A 23,943-nucleotide genomic window follows, 5' to 3' on the forward strand; every position below is an offset into this window, starting at 1 on the left:
ATACTTGACCTGTTGGGAATAGTCTCGGCACAGTACTAGCGTTTCACTTCCTCAAGCAATGCTATTTAGTACTCAAGTGTCTCGTATCATATTTGGTGGCAAATGTGATGTGATATGTGGCTTTTTGCAGAGCATCAAACTGCTGCGCTCGCTCAGATGTTTGTTAGCGGTACACCGAATTTTCATCTCCTTTTGATGGTGACGTGCTCACCCAATCTGCTGGGTGAGCCCAGATAGAAAGAGAGTACTTCTCCTTATGGATCAGAGCGACACCATACTGCTGTTAGATTATTATTAGTGTCCTGTGTGTGGTGACACAGTGCTGTCAGTATCACAGGTCAGGCGTGTCGGGCAGCCGGAGGCTTGTTCTGTCGCTGCAAGTTTCCATCAGAGCGCAGCCTTCACAACTCCACCAGCCTCCTCCCCGGGCTCCACAGCTCCACGTTCAGAGCATCTGTGCCCTGCCCTTAGAGCTCTGCGGGCCAGTGTTGAGCCACCAGAACAAAACATATGTGACCCTCGCATGATTTCATAGTGCTGTGGACTGGTCTACTGAACTGCTGCATTTGAGGATATGTCATGTTACGAAGGTTCTCATGACACCTTTTCTTTTAACTCTGAGTGTGCACTGGCTTTTGTTTTGTCCACCCTTTCTGTTCATTTGGTTCTAAACTATAATCAGATAAGATTAAGATTAAGATAATTGGCCTTAACAATATACAATTACATTAATTATCCTTCAGCGTTTTCCTTTGTGTACAGAGTGTCACGAAGTGCCTGTATTGGAAAGACCTAAAGTAAATGGATTCCTGTCATTTGTTGCTTTTGATAAACACCAATGATTAGCGTGTCATTCAGAGACCTACAGTTAGTGCTCCTCAGGGAGTTGCTTCACTGGCCAGTTTAAATCGCTCGTCCCACAATTTGACCCCTGACTCAAATGAGCACAGTCTCCTGACAGGTCACACTGACACACATCATGTGTCAGCAGAGCAAAAAAAAAAATCATTCTGAATAATCCTTCTGCAGGGTTTAACTTCTGCTAGTCCTATATGAGGATGGGAAATTTTTAATTAACGTTGTAATTATTCTCATTTGTCCTTTGTGGCTTTGCAGTGCTCTGCTCACATGTAATGAATCAGCACTGATCTGACAGGAGAGGATTTAGAGCAGCTTTCACTTTACAATCCCTGCTGCTGAGAGCAGAGGGAAGAAGACATAATTAAAAAAGATACAGTATATTAAACTTACTTCAGCATAATGCATACAGTGCAGTGCTAATTATTCTTCTTATTTTCTTTCTATAAAATGTCCAAGGTGGGCATTTGCTCCGCAGTTTAAAGTCCACAGATATTGATCTTTAGAAAGTGTGTACAAAAACACCTCAGACAAGAAGTTATACAGAGAAAACACGCTGCACTTGTTTCATTAATGTTGAAAACACTGGGTTTTTTTAATCTGTTTTGTTTTGTTTTTTAGACTCACAGGAAATATGAACATCGACATGTTCAACATGATTATCTACAAGCCTGCTCCTTAATTCCTCTAATTTCTTAAATGAAAAGCCAAGTGGTTCAAAGGCAAAGCTTCTTTTAGGGACTCCCTGAGCAGCTGACCTTGAAGTAACAATGATGCAGAAAATACCCACAATTAAAAAGCTGATAACAACAAATTTCTGGCATTTTTGCTTTGAAATGAAAATGATGAACTGACTGCCAGAGCAGTTTATTTTCTGTCAGTTGATTATATGATAACTTCCAGCTCTACCAACAGTTTTGTTTAGCTTTTTTTACTAAGCTCGTGTTGAAATTCTTGAGTGTTTGTTCTGATGTGTTGAAATGGTAACTGGCTGGTTTCTTCCATGCAAAAATGTGCTTCTTTTCTCTTTTCATTACATCATTGTGAAATATCCATGTTGGGTTTTAGGACTGCATTGTTTTTGTTTTTGTTTTCTTTTGTTTGGGTTTTTTTGTTGTTGATAAAACCAGCAGCATTTTGCTTTTCCAGAGGAGGGAGTACAACGAAAAGTTGCAAGAATAGATATGAAAGTAATTAAAGATGCAGTTTTAATGATGCATTTGCATTCTGACTTGTACTTTGGATCCTTCCTGAAAAAATTATGAGGTGACATCAGTTTCAGCAGCTATAAACAGCTCATATCACAGTGTGAATGTAGTGCGTTTGCACATAGAAGACAGCACGGTGCACGGTTGGCACATAAACAGTGTCCATATAGCGCATGCACTGCCCAGCACTGGTCACTGCAGAGACACAAGGAGCAGATGGACTGACTGTGAGGGGTAACTGAAGGAAAAAAATAAGAGAGGAGTGACAGAGGAGGAGGAGGAGGAAGAGGAGGAGAAGGGGTGGGTAGAGACAGAGATAGAGAGGCAGAATCACTGAAGTAGTACAGGAGGGCTTGTGAAGGGGAGTGAGCAAGACAAATACTGACAGGCTGAGACACAGAATGAGAAAGGGAGAGCTTCCAGCACCTTAAAGGCAGCAGCAGCAGCTTCATTAGTATCAGGAGGAGAGTCGGTCACATGCAGCCACACCGGGACTCATGTAGATAAACCGCTTTTACCCATCGCTTATGGAGCAGCAGCACAGGGAGTCTACAGTGGAGGACAACAAGGCTGGAGCCAGAGCTTTAAGGAGAGGATGAGAAGCATCACTGCAACCTGACTCACACCGGGAGTCAGCCTCAGCACCTGCAGCGGCAGACTGAGCACTCCGGCTATCAAGGAGACTGGGGCAGACGGGGAGAGAGCTGCTGAGATTATGCGCGGGGCAGAGAGCTCCTGTGGATTCCCCATCTTTGGCAACAGCAGCAGCAGCAGAGGGGGCAGGAGCTGTGGCTCTACAGACAGCAGCCGAGCTAGCTGGAGCTGCAGAAAAACAGGAAGCTCTAAAGCAATTCATTTATCCAGAGATGAAGGTAGCACTTACAGCCAAGGTGTAACAGGAACCAGCTGTCGATGTAGCCACAGTGTTGAATGTACCTGTAGCCAGAGCAGTGACGGTAGCTGCAAGGTGACCACAGCAGTGCAGTCAGGTGTAATTGTAGTAGTAGCAGGGGGGCAGTGGCTCAGGACCCTGAATGACCAGTGTGGCTGATGAAGGCCACCTGGATCCGCTTGCTGAAACGAGCCAAAGGAGGTCGTGTCAAGAGCTCCGATGCCTGTGTAAGGGGACTTTTGAGTGTGCTTACATCATGAAAATCAGTGTGTTCTGTGTGCGTGCACTTGTGTTTTGTGCGTCTGTGCTTCCTTCATGCATCCATCTATCAGTCAGCAGTGCTGGGGTCACTCTGGCATTGTTATGTATTGCCTGGTGATGATGAGAAGTTGGGTGCTGTTATCAGTTATGGCTGTCAGATTCTGGGCAGAGCTCCATATCACCTCCCTCTGACCTACTGGGACGGTGTTCTCGATCACGCTTCATCTTTAATCGTGACCTGAGTAATGATAGCAGTCCAGGTATGCTCACCTGCACTTTTCAAGTACAAAAAAAAGGTTTATGTGCATTAAATAATAGTTATAGGCCATGATAAGGAGCAGCATTTTCCAAAGAAGTAATTTATACTGTAGGTAAAAATGTTTTGAAAACCACAGGTGGATTGAAAGCAAAAGAAGCCAATACAGCCAATACAATCTAGCTAATTAACGTAGTTTAAAATGAGCTGTTTATTTCAGGTGAGAGGGATGAGAAACAGAGAGGTGATTGATGTAAAGAAGGGCTTTGTCGTAGATGGAGGAGATAAATTTTAATAACCTTGTTTTATCAACAGCAACAAATCTCGTCTCTTTACTATAGCGTAAGTGGAGAGGAGGCACGATCATCCTTCGTATGTATGTGATGGCTGGATAATTCTAATCAGGCACAGAGTGAGGGAGGCTATTTTTAGCTCAGACAGAAACAGAGTGTAATGGTGCAGTGAGATGAATGAAAGACCTTGTGTGGGTGTCAGAGAAGCGTGCAGGTAAGGATAAGACTCATGCTGTCTTCACTTAGTTAAGAAAAACCCCGTTTTATCATATATCCTGATAATTACCTGAAACTGGAACAGATTTGATGTTGATCTGCAAGCGCAATATTTTTTTAATACCCACAAATAAGATAACAAAACTTTTTATCTCATATTTGTGTTTTTCATCTGTACGTCCGGATTTATGCCAGCATAAATGTGGCTACTAATTTCATGTTTAGTATATATCAAAATCAAATCCAAATTAACACATTTTATGAATGCATTATTTAATAAATTATGGAATAGAAGAGTATAATTTCAAAGAAAAAAATCTATATATAGCAGCTTATTCTGCTTCTCACTGGTTGATTTTTTTTTCTATACTTTAACTGATTTTGACAACATTTCCAAATGTCCACGATAGCTGACGTTAGGAGCGTGGCTATATCAAAATTAAATTTACATGTGTGTATCAGAAACTATATATTCCAGCTTGTTGTAGCTTCCACGATCAGTTTGCTGCTGCTATGCAGCTGTGTTTGATGTGCTGTGAAGTGATTTGTGTTGCACTGCTTCAACGAAGGGTGCTTTAAAACAACTAAAAAACTGCTATAATATCAAAATCAGGGCTATATTTGTTCTAAATATGAATTATGAGAATAAGACTCCATTCTGGATTGTTTCACAATCTCCTCCCATGAAACTACAATCTCCCTCTCATGATTTGGTGTGGCTAATCTACTTGTGAATGGCACGCGTTCCAAAATAGGTTCTATTCATATAAAGGTAATTTTTAACAAATGGTTGACCTAAAAAAAACATGTCATGTGTTTTATTTCTTCCTCTCATGCTTCTAATAACTTTCCCAAATGTCAGAAACCATTTTTTTCATGGTTGTATCTGTGAACATTTTTTAAGTGTAGAAAAAAAAGTGTGCCCATCTGTTAGTTTACTCAGTAAGCCTGAAAACTTTGCTTTTTCTTTTCCTTTACCAGAGTGTTCTAACTATGTGTTAAAGCATGCAAGCATTGCTTTATCTTCAGTAATTATTTATTGTATGCGTGCATTTTCATTCAGCATCTAACAACTTGCTGTATATAACTTCTGGTGTAATGGTATGCGCTCAATGCGCTGTGCCCAGGAGTGTATGCTAGGTAGTCTTGTGTGCACTGGTATGTGTGAGTCTGCATGTTTATGAGTAGATTTGTGGCAACCACATATCACACAGACATACCGGGATCTGGTGTTCCTCAACATTTCCCCCAGTGTTTGACACAGAAAGATGACAACAAATCTGCAGGCAAGCAGCTAAGAGAGAGCTAAGTATAGACAAAGAGCTGCTATGATGTGATCGTAAGAAAGACAGTTTGTGTCCTTTGGCACTTTGTCTCAGAAAAAGAAGAAGTGTCAATGATTTTCTGTAGATTAGACCAGCACAGCCTTCCTTTGTGCTCAGGATCTGATGAAATCAACTGAGAATCCTTTGAGTTTAACACGTCAGTCTGTGTGGGGGCGTTCGCACATTTCTAAGTTGCACAATCTCCAAAGTTTAACGTATCATCAAAGAGCGAGGGGAGCGAAAAGTAAATCGTTTTCCTCGGTGTCCTCAAGATGCTAAGAATCTCAGCACGTCTTGGCTGATAAAACCGGTCATTTTTAAAGTGTGAAACCAAATGGACAAGCTCGTGTTTCCGTGCTGTTGTGTCACTGAGTTTTTACTCCTTGTGTCTTCTGCAGGGTTCGGCCGACTCCTACACCAGCCGTCCATCAGACTCCGATGTGTCCCTGGAGGAAGATAAGGAGGCAGTCCGCAGAGAGGCAGAGCGACAGGCTCAGGCGCAGCTTGACAAGGCCAAGGTTGGTATTCTAAACCCTGAGGTCAGTGACTACCTACTAGCCTCAGTAACAGCAGTTTGTCATCAGCATTTTATAAGTTGCTCCAAGTGGGATTTCCAAATGTGAGGAGAGCAACCAACACGAGTTTGTGCTTCTCCATGATGTCTGTGTTTGAGTTGAAGGCACCAGGACTGGTTTAGGTGCTGGTGAAGTTACCTCTCACTAGAAAGACTTCTTTTCTTCTAAAAGATGATGGGAATCCAAGTTGTTTATCTTCTCATGGGATTGTCACGATGGATAGGACATGATTGAGTCATTGTGAGTTGTTAAGGTCAGATGGGTTGACATGGGAATGGTGGTTAAATTGCCTGGGATGGGATCTCAGGGATGCAGAATAGATTAGTAATAGTTGGTCATACATGGACTCCTTTATGTGTTTATACACAACTCCATATTTAATTCTTAGGTATTATTAATCTCTGCCTGTCTTCTACAGTGTGTCTTTTGTTCTGTCTCCCTTTTCTAACTCCCAGCTGGTCGTGTCAGATGGCTGCTCCTCCCTGAGCTTGGTTCTGCCTGACGTTTCTTCCTATTAGAAGGGAGTTTTTCCTTCCTGCTGTTGCCAAGTGTGATAGTGGGAGGGATGCACCGCTGGTACATAAATACAATTGAACTGACATTTCTCCTCTTTGCCCAAAATGTGAAAATATTTGCCCTCAAAAGAGTTTCCCCTTTCCTGTAAGTGCAAATACACAGCTGAGTCCTGTCCTGAAGAGGTGGTTCTGCAGTGTTTTGCACCTGTGAAGTTGTTTGGTTTCTCCTTTGTATTAGTCCAAGGACTCCTCACAGCATTGCTCAGCTTGTTTTTTCCCGGTTTTGGGATGAACCAGTTTTTGTCTGAGGGTTTTGCTGGGACTGAAGGTCACCAGCATGTTATGCTTGGACAAACGATTATTCTGTGTTTCTCAGTCAAAGTCAGAAGTTTTCTGAGAATCTTGTGAATAACTTGAGAACAAGGTGGCATAGTATTTTGAAATCAGTACCATAGGTGGATCTACTAGGAGACTGAGAGGTAGGGCTGGTGGCTGCCAGTATTTATTTCCATGTCTCTTAGCTGACTTGATGAAGGCCCAGTTTGGATTGCCACATGTTTTAAGTGGTCTTTTGATGTGTGTTTGTTCCTTTTCTTTTCTCTCTGCCTTAAAGGGAACACTCTCTGCTTGGTGGTGTTTGTGTTCCAGTGGGTGGTGGGATTCAAAGAGCAGGTACTGGTGTGTGTGTGTGTGGGTTACCAGTAACCGTCAATGTCGAGGCTTCTGTCCTTCTCAATGAGCACTGCACAGTTCGTGAATGGTAACCTGTTTTCTTTGGTATCCGCTGTGGTGAACTTGTTTGTGTCTGCTGAGTTGATATGTTCAGTAAAAGATTTTGACTCGGGTGATTTTTTTAAACCAGTAGCTACGTGTAGTTTCTCTGAAAGAGCTCAAAATTCTGCTTTCCACTTCCTTCAGGTACAGTTTGGTTGCATGAGCTTCATGCTTTGAGAGTAAAAACTCATATGAAAAAATAGGGGCTCCTTGGTGGGTCCACTAAGCTTCCAGTAATCCCCATTTCACATTCTAGCCAATGGCTTTACTTACTGATTGATAGAAGTAGAAGTGAAGAAGCTAGCAAATATCTACAGATGTAGTAAATGTTTTAAAATTAAACAGGCAATTAAAAATGCTGATAGATCTGTTTACAATAAAACTCTGCACCTTCAGGAATAAGGTTTGACTGTGTTTTCAATTTATTTTAGTCTGACATAAACATGCGATGGTTAGGATTAGGGGTAAGACACTGCAGTCTTGGGAAATATGGAAATACAAATGTGTGTTGTAGAGAGAAAAATTGGTTTATTATGCTTGAATGAATGATGGCAGGCATCACGCAGATTGTAACATAAACTTTACACTGCTCTGTTTGTTGTTGAAAAGCTGAGTCCGCTTCCTTTTTGGCTTCTTTTCTTAGTTTCCCAATTTTTTTTCACATTAACAAGCAAGCAGCTACCATTTTCTAAGTGATAGGGGGCCACAAGTCAGGATACGGTAGGGGGCAGGGCCAGGTAAAGGAAATAGTTTGAAAGTTTTAGCGCTTCAGGAATATTGTGGTCAAAGTTTCTGTGTAAAGTTGTTGTAACTTGACTTGCCTTCCTTAGATCACTGACTGAGACCTTCATTAATCATTTAAAGTGCTCATTTTAAAATATATCATGTTCTACTAATCCTAAACTAAATCAGTAGACAGTCTTCCTGGACTGACTCAGAGAGAAGCAGGAAATTAGAGCTGATTTTAGCTGGTTTTTCACATGAAGAAAAGGGCTGTCAGGGACCGGTGATGTGAGAGGTTAGGGGACTTGGAGGGCTCAGCTTCACTGTTTATCAGAGCTTCGCCTGCTCTGTTCTGCTCTGGGCCACAATTAGCAGCATATAAACAAACACACACACACACACACACACACACGGCAGAGCAGGCTCTCTCTGTGTGACAGGAATTGCAATCAGAGCTCTCTTCCACTGAATGACTTAAATCTCTAGCACTGTTAAGATTCATGCCTTTGATCTGTGAAATAATTCTCCTATCTTCAATGCACATTGTGTTCCCTTCCTGCTCGGCAACTCGCTAGATAGCTCATGGTGCTCTATTTTTACATATTAATTCACGCAAATGTCTGAAAAATGAGTTTATTGTCTTTCATTGGGTGTTTAGTGTCTGTAACAGCTAGTTTGCTCATTAGCTGTAAGCCTCAAGCTTTTGGCTATCCATCCATTTGAGCAGAGATTTTCCTTGTGCTGTCTCTCGGTCGGGGTTGCTCATGCTGTAGCTGGCAAAGACAGATCATTCCAGTAGATCTATGTTGTTATTTTCCAGAGTCACCCTCTCCGGCTCACTAATTAAAAAGATAAGTTGGCTTTACAGATAACCTGGCATAGATTACCCCCGCTGGCATTTTACATGACAGATGACTAGTAAAAAATAGCTTCTCAGTGGTCTGGCCACCAGAGCAAGAGCAGGCTGGGGTCAGAGGAAGTGCAGACTCTCCGGCTGTGAGCCTTTATGGGCAGTAATTCATAATCACTTCCCCTACATGCCACTGATATTTGTAAGTGAGATAGCGTTGATGCCCGTAATGCTGATTTTTCATCGACTTGAAATATTATTTCAAATGCATTCACAGATTCACGCACACTGTCACCATCTGTCTGTTTCTAATTAGCCTTAAATGAGCACATCAAAGTCAAACCAATCACTGAGAGTAGTTAGCTTGTAAAAGGATGGTTTAATATCTCTAGAAGCAGCTGAGAAAATAGTCAAATGATGACTCAACTACAGGAAGCAGGACTTTAGGAGAATGAACTGTAGTAAAAATGGGATGTTTTCTGCTGTTTTGATTTTCATGTTATTGTATTTATTTATTTTTTTAGGAGCCATATCTATAGGTATTTTTGATTGTGAGCTACAGTGCTGTGCAAAAATCTCAAACTGGAATTGTTGTTATTAAAGTAGTCTTAAGGAATATTTCTTTCTGAAGGCCTTTGCTGAAGATGTTTTTTGGACATTGGCTGCTTTTTCACGGCTGACCGTTTTCAGAGGAATGTTGTTTGCTTGTCTTTTTTTTTATTTGTGTGTTAAGCATCGTTCAAGCATAAAAAAAAATGCACCTTACTCACCTTACTCAAAGCATGAACTAGTGTTGGACAGTTTAGCAAAAACCCATTTGCTAAACCCATCAAACAAGTTGATTCACACCAAAGCCAAAAACTTGTCATATCACTGCATGGTCTGCAAGTAGAGGACAAAAGAAGAATTGGCAGGCCTTTAAAAAACTAACAAACTACAGCCAATGAACAGAAACTAAAAGTCATGTCTTTAAGAAAAACAAAAGAAATCTGACAAGACCTGAAAGATCGAGCTTTGAGCTCTTCAGTTGATCCAGTCCTGATTACCGTTCACTGAAGCCTTGTTAGAAATGGTCTCAGTGGAAACATGGCTGTCAAGAAGGGAAACAGGGAGAAAAAGCTGAGGTCTGCCAAGTTACACAAAAACTGGACTGAAAATCAGTGGCAACAGGTCTGATGAAGTGATGAATCCAAATTTAAAGCTTTTACTCTGAATCATTGCAAGTATGTCTGGAGGAGCTCAGGAGAGAGGTACAACAGTGAGTGCTTACAGCCATCTGTAAAACATGGTGGAGGCTCTGTCATAGTTTAAGGGCTGGAATTCAACCAGCGGTGCTGGGGATCCTGTCAAAAGTAATGGAGTTATTAATGCAGAAAAGTACCGTCAGATTTTGGTCAATAGTGCAAAACCATCTGGAAAGCATCATCATTTTTTACCATGACAGAAACACACTGCTGATGTAGTAAAAACATACCTGGATACAAAACACACAGTGGAGCTCCATCAGAGTCCAGACATTATTGAAGCAGTGTGGCATCATTTCTACAAAGAAAATTACATAAAGAAATAGGGCTGGCAGCACTGTGCAAACATATCAGCCTATCAGCAACATTTTTGAATGTCAGTGAGTGATGCTTATCTGTTATTGGCTAAATGTTCAAATACGATATAAGAAAGAGTTCAAAGAATTCAAAACAGTTCAGTTTTATTCCAAGACAAAGACTTCTTTGTACAAATTTTTGCCTTGTATTAAATTTCTGCATCAAAATATAAATAAGTGATGGGCGGCTCAAGACTTTTGCACAGTACTGTAAAAGAAGAGTGACAGTTTGACATACATTGTATTGACAGCCAAAGACTGCTGCATGGTTTATGGTTGTTTTTATCATGTTGTCTTTTTGTTGGATATCAGTTGTATTTTCTAAATCTTCAGTCGCGTACTTGAAGTAATGGAGATTTCTTTTGCTGTAGATGAAGCCAATTTTCCCTCACTCTAGTTAAGTGTCACTCAAGAAGCTTTAACATAACAACCGTGAATGCAAAAAGCAATTTGACTATGTGGATGAAGGCTTGATTTATGAAAACAAAGCATAATCTCACTCCAATTATAAACTCCAGGCATAATAGGACTGCCAGCTGCAGTGGTCAAGTCAATATACAAGTATATACCAAAGGAGCCTTTGATAATTATAGAAACATCTTCCCACACGCTAGATTAATGATAGTTATGGTTTCCTTCACGTCATATAATAATAAATTTTACCAGTTCTCTGTACAGCCTAAGGCCGGCACGCAGAGCAGAGGGGAATTTATTTCAAATCGATCCACAAGATTCAAGGTGAAACAATGTGGGAAAATTAATTTATAGCGCAAGATCCTTGGCGTGTTGCTAAAGGAAAGGTTGTAGCATGCTAGAAGGCAACTCAACAACATCAAGGGCAGGTTGGTATAAGCAGAAAGAGGACTGGGAGGTATTACCTGATGAAATATGTGTGGGGTGACGTGATATTGTGACTAGCTTCATCGGTTGTTAATTGGTTATGCCTCATAGGGTTCCCAGTTACAGACAGGGCTTCTCTTGTGCTGTTAATCTACTTCCTTATTCCCAGTCCTTTCTCTTTCATCTCCTTTTTTTAACACTAAATCTTACTATTCCATGTCCTCTATTTTGCCCTCCTCCTCTCTTCTTTTTCTCACCCTGTCCCTAACCCTCCGCCTCTGTCCTTCTCCCTTACTCACTGCAGTATGGCATCCATAATGAAAGCCTGTGTTACGTAAGAAGCAACAGAGCCATATGGGCTCAGTCAGGAGGTGAGGAGATGCTGTTGAGCAGTGTCATTCTGAATAGACGCCACAGTCACCTGAAAGACAGGGTGGCACATCAAGAGATGTACGTGTGCATATTGTAAGTGCCATTAAGACTATAGAAAGAAAATGATGGATAACATGAAGGAGAGCAGCTGGAAGGGAGGAAAAAGGCCGCAGTCCAGGAGACTACTGAGAGAGCACACATATGTATACTAATGGACCTCATACCTTCATTCAGGCATGTGACTCATTGCATGCAAATGCCAAGGACTCTGTGTCCTCAAAGGGTCTTGGCAGTGCACACGCTGGATTGGATGATTTCCTCAATGGAGACGTCACACACACATACTCCAGCTTACAGCCATAGAATATTTACGTTGCTGCCTGCATGTGGGAAAATGATCTCAGGAGGATTTGACTAATGTATTATTTACACAGTCATTCATAGTTTATTGTGATTTCACACTAGTTGTGTTTCTCTGAGGCATTTATCTGATAGACTTGAAACTTGGAATAAATGTTTTGACCACTGGTTATGAACAGAGTAATGACGCGCCAATATTGTCACCACAAATAAAGTCACATTATCATTCATTTGGAGTCATGTAAGTGCTCTTGGTCATTTGTTTGTGTTCCCTGCGGAAGCTCACTGTATTTTTTTCTGAGAAGGTAGCTTTTTAACTGGGAAAATAGCTGCCTACCTGACAGAAAAGTTCACTGCAAGAGCAGTGGGACTGAATTAAAACAATGAAGCTGAAAGCCTGAAAGCAAATAGCAGCAAAAAACAGTCAGTTATGAACTAGCCAATGAACGAAGTGGAGCATTTATTACTTGACTAGTCGGGAGTGGTGGCAAAATAATCTGTCTCCTAATCAGAAACTAAAAAGTTTAAAGTGTTTGTTGGGTTCATCTTCTCCCACGACTATTAAATCAGATAATAGAGCTTTTAAAATATATAGCATGAGCTCCACTTTTATCTATTATAAATCAGTTTTGGTTTCACTTTATGCTAAACCCAGTGGTAATAAAGATAAATGTGTTTTTCTTATACTTTCTGTCCACATTTTAATGCAGAAATCAAAATGGAAATTACCTCAGTGCGTTTTATTTTTGGGTTGCTAAGAGTAAATCAGATTGGGAGGAAACCGGCTGCAGCAGTCCAGACTTTTTGTGCCCCTTGAAGGCATTTTTTAGGAATCTGTAGAAAGTCCAACTCCATTATAGCATCAGCCTCTCTGATCTAGTGATCTCGGTTAGACCTCCAGCTAAATATTGCACATCCACTCTCTCATCTTGCTCCCTTTCACCTGCAGGTAAATGTTTAGCGTGCAAGTCTGGGCTGGGAGATTACTCTAAGCTAGATCCTTGTGCATTTATTTTGGCTTTTCAGTTGACTTCTGTCGTGCTTGTCACTCTGTCAAAGGCAGAGCAAATGTAATCTGGTTGAGGGCATGACCGTGTTGCCAACTGTTGAGGCTACTGCCGCCAGACTGGCTCCAAGATTATGTCCGAAAGCATTTTATGTAATTCTTAAAGGGATATGTGTCTTAAGTGGATATTCTGGGCTTGCAAAAACAAACCCAGAAACTAGTTTAGTGTTTGTATGTGAGCATATGATGTGATCCTTAATCTTTTGTAGCAGGGTAACGTGTCACTGTGGGCAGGGGAGGTTTTATTGAACGGTGCAGCTACATCAGTGCTGTTTCATGCAGTTTGTAGACAGTCAGCAGTGTTAGATTGTTATTTCCCTGCCTGGAAACATTTTATTAGCTTTATGCATTATCTCAATGACTTTTTGTCTTGAAGTAAAAGGTTTACAGTGATCGTATAAGGAGGTCAGTATTGATTCTGTCTTTGTAAAGAATGCTGGATTGATTTATGATTTACCATTTACGCAAGTGCTGATTTTGCTTGAGCGTACTTGTACTACTGGTGCTGCAGTTGGTAACATGTTGCATCATTTGAACTTGTAACATGTGAGTGCTGTAGCATGTAGCAGAGAGACAGAAAAGCAGGCAGCTCATTTGTGGAGAGAAGACTAGACGAAGTCTGGATGAGTCAGAGGCTGCTGATATCTCTCACCCGGGGTTATTTTTACACCTCACACAAAGACGAGGATCACAGCTTGGCAGTAGTGTTCGAAAAAGATTAGAATAAACACTTTTAGCAACTGTCTCCCCACTCGTGTTAGAATCTGTGCTTGATTTCCTCCAGTTTGAAAGCAAATTATCGCTTGTGAAATCTGACATTTTCTTTTTTTCCCTCCTTTGTCCCTTCTGCTAGATCAAACCAGTTGCATTTGCCGTCCGCACAAATGTCAGCTACAGCCCGAGTCACGACGATGATGTCCCTGTGCCAGGCATGGCCGTCTCCTTTGAGGCTAAAGACTTCCTCCATGTCAAAGAGGTGAGCTAGAGGTGTTGTTCAGTACGCTAGTTTGTCGATGCCATATGGAAAGAAAGATGACGGCAGCAATAAAAAGGAGGATGTTTGAGATGACTTTCTTGAATTTTGTGTATGTGTAGAAGTACAACAATGACTGGTGGATAGGACGCCTGGTGAAAGAAGGCTGTGAAATCGGTTTCATCCCCAGTCCAGTGAAGCTTGAAAACACTCGTATCCTCCAGGAGCAGAGAGCCAAGCAGGGCAAGTTCCACTCCAGGTAAACAGACTCGTGCACACCAAAGTCCTTTGCTTTAGCTTTGAGATAATTTATTATGAATGTGCACATCATTAGATATTCAATTTTGTTGGCCTAATGTTAAAAAATGTATTTATCATTTCAGTAAATTGGGAGCAAACTCATCATCTAGTTTAGGTGAAGTTGTTCCTAACTCACGGAAATCTACTCCTCCTTCATCTGGTAAGCAGCTTCAGGGGTGAAAGTCCAATTTTGTATTTAATAGATTTGTTAGTATTTTGAATCAACATTTAGTCACTGAAATCCAGCTGTAGGTAAGATGTACGTGTTCCTAACCTCAGTAAAACAGACATTATTTTTGCCATATCTGTACTTTTACATGTTTCATGTACTTTTTGTGTAGTACCTACAGTCTGTGCTACTTTCAATGTAAATCCTACCCGCTACCCGTGACCTCCTGTCTTCACCTCCATGTGACGATGCTCTTGTCTGTCTGTGTGGGTAGCCATTGACATAGACGCCACAGGCTTAGACCCCGAGGACAATGAGCTTCCAGTCAACCTGCGCTCCCCTAAAGCCAGTCCAAACACTGTCATGTCACCCCTAGCAAAAGAGAAACGAATGCCCTTCTTTAAGAAGGTAAACTCTACCTGAGCTACCCGACCCTCGCTTCTTCTCTATCCGTCCGCACGGCTCTGACTAAAATGCCTATGGCTGCTCAGCTACACGCAGCGCCCCTCCTGTTTGTCTACACCATCGTCCTTGTCCCTCGGCGTTCACACCACACTTAGCATGCATGCCTTTTCCTAACCTCTCTCTTTTTCCTCTTTCGTCTTGCCACAGCTAAACAGAAGCAGAAGTCGGTAAGTCTTTGTGTGCACCGCACCAGCACAGCAGGGTGTGGGGATAACCTTCATGGTCTGAGCTGTGAAAAACTCTCAATGCATTTCCTAAGCATAGACTCACCAATGTACTCACACTACTCACCGCTCCTGCCAGCCTGTGTGTTGTAATTGTTTTGTGTGTAAATTTGGGATCTCAGTGTGAACAGCTTGTTTCTTGGTGAGAGCTACAATTGATGAGAAAAGTAATGCCATGGTCCTATCTTTTATCAATATGAAGCTAGAGTATAAAGGCAAAGAGAATAAAAACAGAAAACATGAAAAGCCAAGAAATGATGATTGACAAATTAAAGGAAAGCTTGAATCCTAACCTCTAGAGTCAGGAGATATGGATGTTCTGTCAACATCATAAAAGTCTTCGTCTTCAGGACATGAGGGGTCACTGAATCATTTTATAAGCAAAAAGTGGTCCAAATCATATACTACAGCACCATTTGACCTTAGAACTGAAGAAGCTTCTCGGATGAGAGGTGAAACGTCTTCAAGTAACTTAAAGAAGTCCAGACGCTTTTCTTTGCAAGCTCCTTTGAAAATGTGCTGAAGCCTCCTCAGGGTGGCTCTGCTGACACATTTGATAAATGACAAAGATTAAAACTAAAGAAACTCCTGTTACATTTCATTTATGTAAGTAAAACATATAATATAGTTTGATCTTGGTTTTATTTTTAATTCATTGAAGTGTTATTTCAACTTAGTTTTGGTTTAGCTTTAGTTCACTATAACATAATCAGGTCCAATCCTCCAGCAGACTAACAGAAACATGGAGACTGCCAAAGCACACTGAAACCTGTTTCTTTATTTGTAACATATCTGTAGGTCAACATAAAAACCTCATAAAGCAGCAGCTTGTTGTTTCATGCACTTTATATGGATTAAGCAAAGAATAATGAATTTATAAGCATTTGTGGTGCTGATGGGCAGCTTTAGAAGAGTTGTATCATTCTTCCCATGAAACTCTCAGCAAGAACTCAGTGGGGCATGTCTTTGCCCATTCTTATGCTTCACTACTCATATTTTTCATTAGTGACAGCTGAAATAAATAAATGCTGTTTGCTGTGGGACTTAAGGATATAGTAGAGCTTGTTTCCCATGGTTACAGTGACCATGTAATCTAGAAGTTAAATATGCTACTGAAAGGATTTAAGCTGAGCTACATTGTTCATTGATGGCATGTTAGTCAGCAGTAGTGCGCATCAGTTCCCACAGCGTCTCTGGGGAAGCTCACTGACGACAGCGAATGCTAGATAGAAAATGTTTAGAGCTGAAGGGATGAGTAAGACGGAGCAACAGACTGCAACAAGAAAGTCTAAATAAATCGTCTGAAACACTTATCGTAAAGATAACACAGATCGAAAGAACCGCCCGGACATGAGGACAAATAAGGGATGACTAAGAAAATAATGTCAGCAGTCCTTTTAAGTAGCCAGAGAAAGCAGAAGTAAACCTTCTCTCTGTTTCTCGGCTCAAACACGCTGTTCTTCCAGACAGCGGGACACAGAGGTATGAGGGTCATTGGCTCGCTGTCACAGACCATAATGCATTTCCTCTCTGAAACCACATGCTAATATTTGCAAGGATTAAGAAGACAGTCTTAAAAACATTATACACAAATTTCCACTAAAACAGCGAGTTCACTAAAAACACAAATGCAAGAATGTATCAGAAGTTTCAGTAGTTTATAAATGTATTAGAAAAATAATTCGAATAGGGTTGCAAATAAAAAAATTTCATCTCTATGAATCAACTATTTTTTCTTTATTAATATATGCATGTTCACCGTAAATTGTAAAAATACAAAAGTATTTGTGTGATTATATCAGTCTATGATCTCTCATAAACATACCACATGACATTCTGCACCGGAGAGCCTCACAGTCAAACACCCAGTGTTCAGCCTTAAATTAACTGTATTGGTAATAATCAAAATCATTTTTATGTTTCTGTAATGATTAATTAACAGAATGCACCAGTTCAATCAAAACCATATTTTCAATGCATGTTATTCATGAATGTTCAAACTTACTGTTTTACAAAAAAGCCCCCATTGTAAAACACAATATGAGTGTTGTTGTTAGTGTTATTATGTAGCTATTTATTTGCATTCCCAAAAAGAAAATGTCGTTTTAGTGGTTAAATGTTATGCTTGATTGATTCTTATTTTCTTCGAGGATTACAGTGTGCTGGATCAAATTTGGGTATAAAAACATGAATTCAGTTCATTTGCGTCATCAATAACAATATAATTTTTTACATTTCTAAAATATTATATAATAATAGGTGGTCTAATAAATATGCTAAGTGCGGCATGTGCATACTTGCAAGTATTTTTTAAGTGTAATTAAAGGCATCTTAGAAGGCATCACATAAAAGAAAAATAACTGTTTATATTATGTGCAAAAGTCACATCATGGACCGTGTTGACCTCATAATAAGGTCAGTCGAAGTGTTGATTAAAAACAGGCTGTTCCACAAACTGAGGTCCGTTTTTGTCCGTACAGCAGTGAGCGAGTTTTTCTAACTGTGTCCTAATTTTGTGTTTTCAGTCAAAGCTTCTGTTGATCTACTCGGGCTTCTTTCTCACTCCCTGACTAACCTTTCCTATCATTTAGCTTCCCTTTTATTCAGCGGAATCAGAACCATGACACGAGAGACTCGATCTGACATACATAAATATTTTTCGTTTACGGTAACCTCCTTTGAAGTGTCATCATTAAAGTTTCTGCAGCAAACTGCCAAATCGGTTATAAATCAAAGCTTGTTTGTTTTTTTTCGAACCAGCTCGGACGTCCCGTTTCATGGTTCATAATGTTTCAGTGCTTTTAAAATGTCTACTTCGTTGTTTTTCCACCCCCTTAAGTGATTTGTGATGGTGAGCGTTTACTTTGTCTCCATAAATGTGTAACTGTTTTTCTTCTCTCCTTCTGAAGACGGAGCACATTCCTCCGTACGACGTTGTGCCTTCCATGCGGCCTGTGGTTCTGGTTGGACCGTCACTGAAGGGCTACGAGGTGCATCAAAGCTTCAACTTTCCAAACACAACACTGAATTTTCTTTAGTATTTTCTTTAGTAGTTTAGAAAACCTGACTCATTGACTCTTGTTCTCTCTCCTGAATCTCGTTTGCAGGTGACAGACATGATGCAAAAAGCGCTGTTTGACTTTTTGAAACACAGATTTGAGGGAAGGTAAGCTTCCTGTGACCTTTTTAAAAACACAAGCTCCCATCCCGCTTCCTTCCTCACTCTTCTAAGTCTATAGGCTGGTATTTATCTCTCCCTCGAGGTTAGCTGAGGGAGTGTGTAACAAGTTTGTTTGGCCTGGAGATGTGTGCCGCTGCTTTAAATAGGCCCTCTCCATGTCCTTAATAGGCCATAATGGGCCCTAGAGCCGAGCAGGATTCTCCTTACTCAATGCTGAGTCCATCCTCCCACCCGGAGCAGAGAGGTTTTTTAGTTTAGAAGTTGCACAACACGAAGATCCACTCAGATCATCAGCAGCTGCGGAGAATACCGTTTGATCTGCTGATTTGTTTTAAACAAATTTACACCTGTAAGTAATTCCCTGCTGCTGCTCTCTGACATTTGTCTTTGATTTGGTGTTAGTTTTTCTTAGTTGGTTTGGCACAGTTTTCACCTGGCAATCGAGATTCCTACGCCGTGTGCGAGTCTCAAATGCACAGCGCATTTTTATATGCGCTCTCTTGTTGCTTTGGTACAGAATCCTCAGTTATGGGCTGCAAAAGACATGTTTTTTCATAAGCATACACATGTTATAAATCCTCAAAATGTATAAAATAAATGTTTAAATTATTAAACTTTAATTTATCTTGTGTAAAGTTCGTGTTACTAAAGTTGGTAACATGCCCAAACTCAAATATAAACACATACTGTTCATAGCGCTGTTTCCGGAGTTTTACATGTTTGATTTCTATTCAGTGCAGTTTCGTTTAGTTCCCACAGTGGATGTGCTCTTTTCACTTCAGTTTTTGTGTTTTTCGCTAGCTTTAGTGTTCGTTTTTGTTATTGACATGGGTGGTTTTGCCGGAGTTTCAGAGCAAGACGTGACACAGTACAGCAAAGCAAACAACTACAGACAACCACAGTCACACAGACATCTCAGTCCCAGTAAACATATGCACCAAAGCCTCGTCAGCCTGACAGCGTTGACACGTTTGACCGAGCCGACAAAGACTTAAACTGAAAACATTTCTCGTATTTTTTTTTATTTAGTTTTGTAGGGACAAATATTATTTTAGTTCGTTTTATTTCAGTTAATGTTTTTCCAGCAAATACAGATCAGACATTAACAACATCCACATGGTTTTTATGTGGGATACTTTTCCTTTATTTATATAACACAGCAGATAGACAGAGGAAAGAGAGGGGAGGAATGACATGCAGCAGAGCTCCCCGGGTGTTCAACCACTGACTGAGCTGTTAAGGCTCTTTAGCTCATGTTCGTTGTATCTACAAAATCTGGAAAAGTTAGTGAAACCATGCACAGCACTCCCCAAAACACCTCCAAATGTCTGCAGGGAAGGGTGAGCAGTTGTGATATAGTATCAGTATTGACAAACTGTTTGCATTTGATGAACACGATCAATGAAAAACAATACAATACGACTTCATTGTCCGCTTAGGGAAATTCGTCAGGGACTGAAGTGCTGTCACAGAAGCTGCCTTTGCAACAAGTCAATAAGCATTAAAAGAAAAGAGAAATAAATAAATAGATGAAGAACATTAGTGTAAAGTATATTTTCTTGGCATTTGTGCTCGTGTTAAGATGTAATTATTAATGGTGTCCCAGTTGGTTGAGCTGTAATGGTAACAAGCCACATTCTTCTTTTAGTAGAACAGGGGTGGTGGATTTTTTTGTTTGACTAACTAGGTCATGGTTTCTCAAAGGAATTGCTGCTGAGTTCTTCAGATGTATTTTTGGAAGCGTTGAGCATCGCAAAGCAAGTGCTGTTCAGCTGCAGTATATTTAATAGAGAAGCAAACATTTCTACAACCAGTATCTCTAATTCTGGGAAACCAAACATCAACAAAAACAAGCAGCACTGCACAGCAGAGGTTAAACATGTAGATTTTAATTTAGAGTGAACTGTCCCTTTACCCTGGAGTTCCTGTGTGTAGGACACCACCTTTATGACACGAGAGCCTTTACTTAAAGCAACAATGAAGGGAAGTCTCATTTTAGTCACATATACGCCGATCTGGTATCACATTTTGAACACTGACGGGTGAGGTGAATAACACTGATTATTATCATCATGGCACCTGTTAGTGGGTTGGTGGGATACATTAGGGGAACATTAGGAGACTAAGTCAGAGCAACTCCAAAACTGCAGCTCTTGTGGGCTGTTCCCGGTCTGCAGTGGTCACTATCTAGTGATCCTCTTTCCGATCCAACAGACAAGCTATGGTAGCTCAAATTTCTGAAGAAGTTAATGTTGGTTGTGGTAGGAAGGTGTGAGAATACACAATGCATTGCAGTTTTTTAGCTGTTTAGCAAAGCAGGGACCAATACACTATTAGCCAGGTGGCCATAATGTCATGCCTGATCGCTGTAGCCTAAATGTTTATAGTGAGCATGATGCAGGGCTTTCAATGACGTGATGATTGCTCTTAATGCTTTGAGAACTGCAGCAGTGTTTCAGGAAATGTGCTCAAGCAGTGGATAAAAACTGCTGCCCTCAGCAACATCTCGTTTTAAGCCCAGATCTACTGATTACTTCTCCCATTTCTCGTGACAGAATATCAATCACTCGAGTCACGGCGGACATCTCTCTTGCCAAACGCTCGGTCCTGAACAATCCCAGCAAGCACGCCATCATCGAACGCTCCAACACACGCTCAAATTTGGGTAAGTTTCTTAGAAAACTCTACACCTGGGAACATCTGGTGTTTTGATTCATAATGTTTTCAAGGAGACCAGCTTACGTAGCAAAAAGGAAGGAAACGATTAAAGAAACTCTTGACAATGGTAACGATAACTCTAGACGGCCCTGAATGGCCTTGGCTGGCCTCTTTTGTTTGGGATGAAAGATGGAGCGCAAACATGCAGTAATAAGTTCAAGAGCTGCTCTGATTTGACTGAGGTTGATTGGGGTTTAGATGTGATTAGAATGAAACAGATTCCAGAGTCAAACAGAGATGACAAGGCTAATCTCTGCTATGTATCACCAGAAGCATCAGTCAGCAGCCACAGCAGAGGAAGAAGGCAGGAAAAAGCATAAAATAGAAGCACATCGTGTGTTAAAAGTGCAGTTTTTTAATGATTACAGAGAGCCGCCACACTATAACTTTGACTTTGTTCTTCTTCAGATAACGAAGTCTTTGTCAAACCTACTTTTTCATTTAATATACTAAACATAAAGCTTTTAAAGTTAAGGACCACTCAGGGTGTGTTTTGTCATTCTTTTGTTCTTATTTTGTCTCTCAAAGCTTTTGTTTTCCTGCCAAAAGAGCAAAGAGTTATGCATTTGCTTTCTATGTAATTTAAGGCTTTTTAAGAGAATTTTACCATCAAAAGTGACATTGGCTTGAAGCTGTGCTCCTTTAAGATGGATGAAATGATTTCAGGAAAAGTTGGAAACACGTGAAACTGGTGACCCTCTGTGGCATTTTTAAGTTGGAAAATGAGATTTTGAATGAGCTGTTAGGCTGGAATGTTTTCATGTTATCTTCAGACTGTCGGGACTGGAAGTCATGGAGCTTGGCCGTGATTTCTCTCCGGACTGGGCCTTCCTGAGTTATTTGTAGGATTGTTTTTGCAGTCACGTCGTCATCTGCTGGAGTGGGAGTTGTGTGATGTAAGAGTCGGTATCTGTTAGAGGTAACATAATGTGGCTCCTCACTCACTCAGAGCTATTAGTCTCCAAGCCGTGTCCCTGAAGTCATGATGTCTTTTGAATATTTAAGTCTCTGTGAGGCAGAAAGAGCTATGCCCTAAATCACTGATGCAGGCTCAGATTTTTAAAAGGCGTACTATATGACTGATGGACTCTGAGCAGTCATAAAAATTCATCTTTAATAATAACTAATAATCATTTTTTAGCCACGCTTTCAGTGTGGCTCTAGGGATCCACATTAAAATGGGATGTCTCAACAACTAATGGATGGATTGTTGCAAAAATTTGCGCAGATATTCAAAATAAATTGAAATCACGCTTGGGATCCTTTTTAATCTAGTGCCATCGTCAGGTATAAATCTGTCAAATATATATTTGTACAGTGGTGGATGGTCACATTAAACATGCCCCTAGTTTCCAGTAATGAGGCCAGCAAAAGTAAGGCAAGTAATCCCTATGAGCCAAAAGACAATGTTTTTTACACTCATGGATCTGTATGACATCACTTGTGTTTACGAGAGGCAGCCAATTACAAGAGTCAGCTTAAAGAGAGAGGGGGTGGAGCTAAAACAACTTCTTTCAGACAGTAGATGAACTTAAGGCATGCATCATTGTTCGGTTTAAGATAAATAAGGAGTATTTTTAACTTTAAATCATACACAGCTACTCTAGGATAGTCCATAATAAAATATGGAGTTAGGAGTATCTTTAATATTGTGAATATTTTGCAATAAATTAAGCATAAATATTAATGGGGCCTATTATGTTCATTTTCTGTCATCCTAGCAGAGAGCTGATCTGCGATAACGAACTCAGCTGTTAAAAGACGAGATCATTTTTGTTTTTATTCTTTTTGTTTTATCAGTAATCATGAAATATATTTGCACAGGCACATCAAAACAACTTGTGAGGTGTTTTTAGATGACACTACAAGATTTGTGATGTCTTTGAAAGTCAGCAACAGAGGATATATTGGTGTTAATCGGGGTTTCGGAAGTGAACTTAATCATTAAGGGGATCTGGTAAGAATGCATGAAAGAAATCAGCTATTAAGTTATGATCTGGTGCATGAAAGTTTATTTATCCAACTTTAAATTAATTGCAGTTGTGAGTATGAATGGGGAAACAACACCAGTGGACTGCTCAGTGTGGAAAATAAACAAAGACAAGATTAGACTTAAGCCTCTTGGTCATAAACTTCCATAAACATAAATATAGTTATTGGTTATGCTAACAAAGAAATGGCTAAGTTGAACTTGAGTAGCAGGACTGTCGCCCAATGAGAAGGTGAAAAAGAGAGTGCAGATTTTGAGTAAGGAGTGAAAATAGGGGGATTTCAATCAAGTGGCAAAGAAAGAAAAGAGGAAGTGTGCCACTGATAAACAAAGTGCAAAACAAACCAGTGTTACACAAGCTACTATCATGATAAATCCCCCTGACGACTGATAAGAAATAATTTCCTGCTCTGAAAAGAATAAACCCAGACCTCTGTGTCTCCCTTCAGCTGAAGTCCAGAGTGAAATCGAGCGAATTTTCGAATTGGCGCGGACGTTACAGCTGGTGGTTCTGGACGCCGATACCATCAACCACCCGTCACAGCTGGGAAAGACTTCCCTCGCCCCCATCATTGTCTACGTCAAGATCACCTCACCCAAGGTAAGAGAAATGATGTCTGTAGGAACAGAGAGGAACAGATGCACTTGCCAGTGTACATGTGCTATGATGGAAAATAAGGACAGTGAGAAAACGGCTCAGCAGATGTTCCCTGTACTCTCATAAACGTGTTAGTCAGCTCCGCTAGTTTATGTGTGTCTGTCTTCACGTCGTCCTGTCTTGTCACCGCTTGTATTGTCTCTCTGCAACTGCTCTCTGGCTTTAAATCCAGCATGTCAGATGTGACTGCTACTTTGAGAGTGAGAAAATGCGTGAGAGGACTGATTCATCACTTCGACCTTCAACAAGTGTACAAAAGGCTCATGAGTCAGTGATCAATA

The 23,943-nt window shown here is 40.6% G+C and overlaps 1 protein-coding gene across 2 annotated transcripts in view; it reads left to right on the forward strand.

Moving 5' to 3' along the window:
- The window catches only part of cacnb2a (calcium channel, voltage-dependent, beta 2a), a 71,636-nt gene that overhangs the window by 43,668 nt on the left and 4,025 nt on the right, over nt 1-23,943 (forward strand). The window contains exons 1-10 of one of the 2 annotated variants that reach the window (XM_085362275.1): nt 3,117-3,185; nt 5,708-5,827; nt 13,838-13,960; nt 14,080-14,216; nt 14,341-14,417; nt 14,701-14,834; nt 18,025-18,105; nt 18,223-18,281; nt 20,852-20,961; nt 23,454-23,605. In XM_085362275.1, the coding sequence (XP_085218401.1) occupies nt 3,117-3,185; nt 5,708-5,827; nt 13,838-13,960; nt 14,080-14,216; nt 14,341-14,417; nt 14,701-14,834; nt 18,025-18,105; nt 18,223-18,281; nt 20,852-20,961; nt 23,454-23,605 (1,062 nt within the window). Of the gene's footprint in view, nt 1-3,116; nt 3,186-5,707; nt 5,828-13,837; nt 13,961-14,079; nt 14,217-14,340; nt 14,418-14,700; nt 14,835-18,024; nt 18,106-18,222; nt 18,282-20,851; nt 20,962-23,453; nt 23,606-23,943 lie in introns of those variants that run through there. The other variant, XM_085362274.1, reaches the window with a different exon arrangement.

Source organism: Diplotaxodon limnothrissa, linkage group LG9 (assembly GCF_057381915.1).
Source record: "Diplotaxodon limnothrissa isolate DT_005_m linkage group LG9, D_limnothrissa_male_GT1.1, whole genome shotgun sequence".
Lineage (NCBI taxonomy): Eukaryota > Metazoa > Chordata > Actinopteri > Cichliformes > Cichlidae > Diplotaxodon > Diplotaxodon limnothrissa.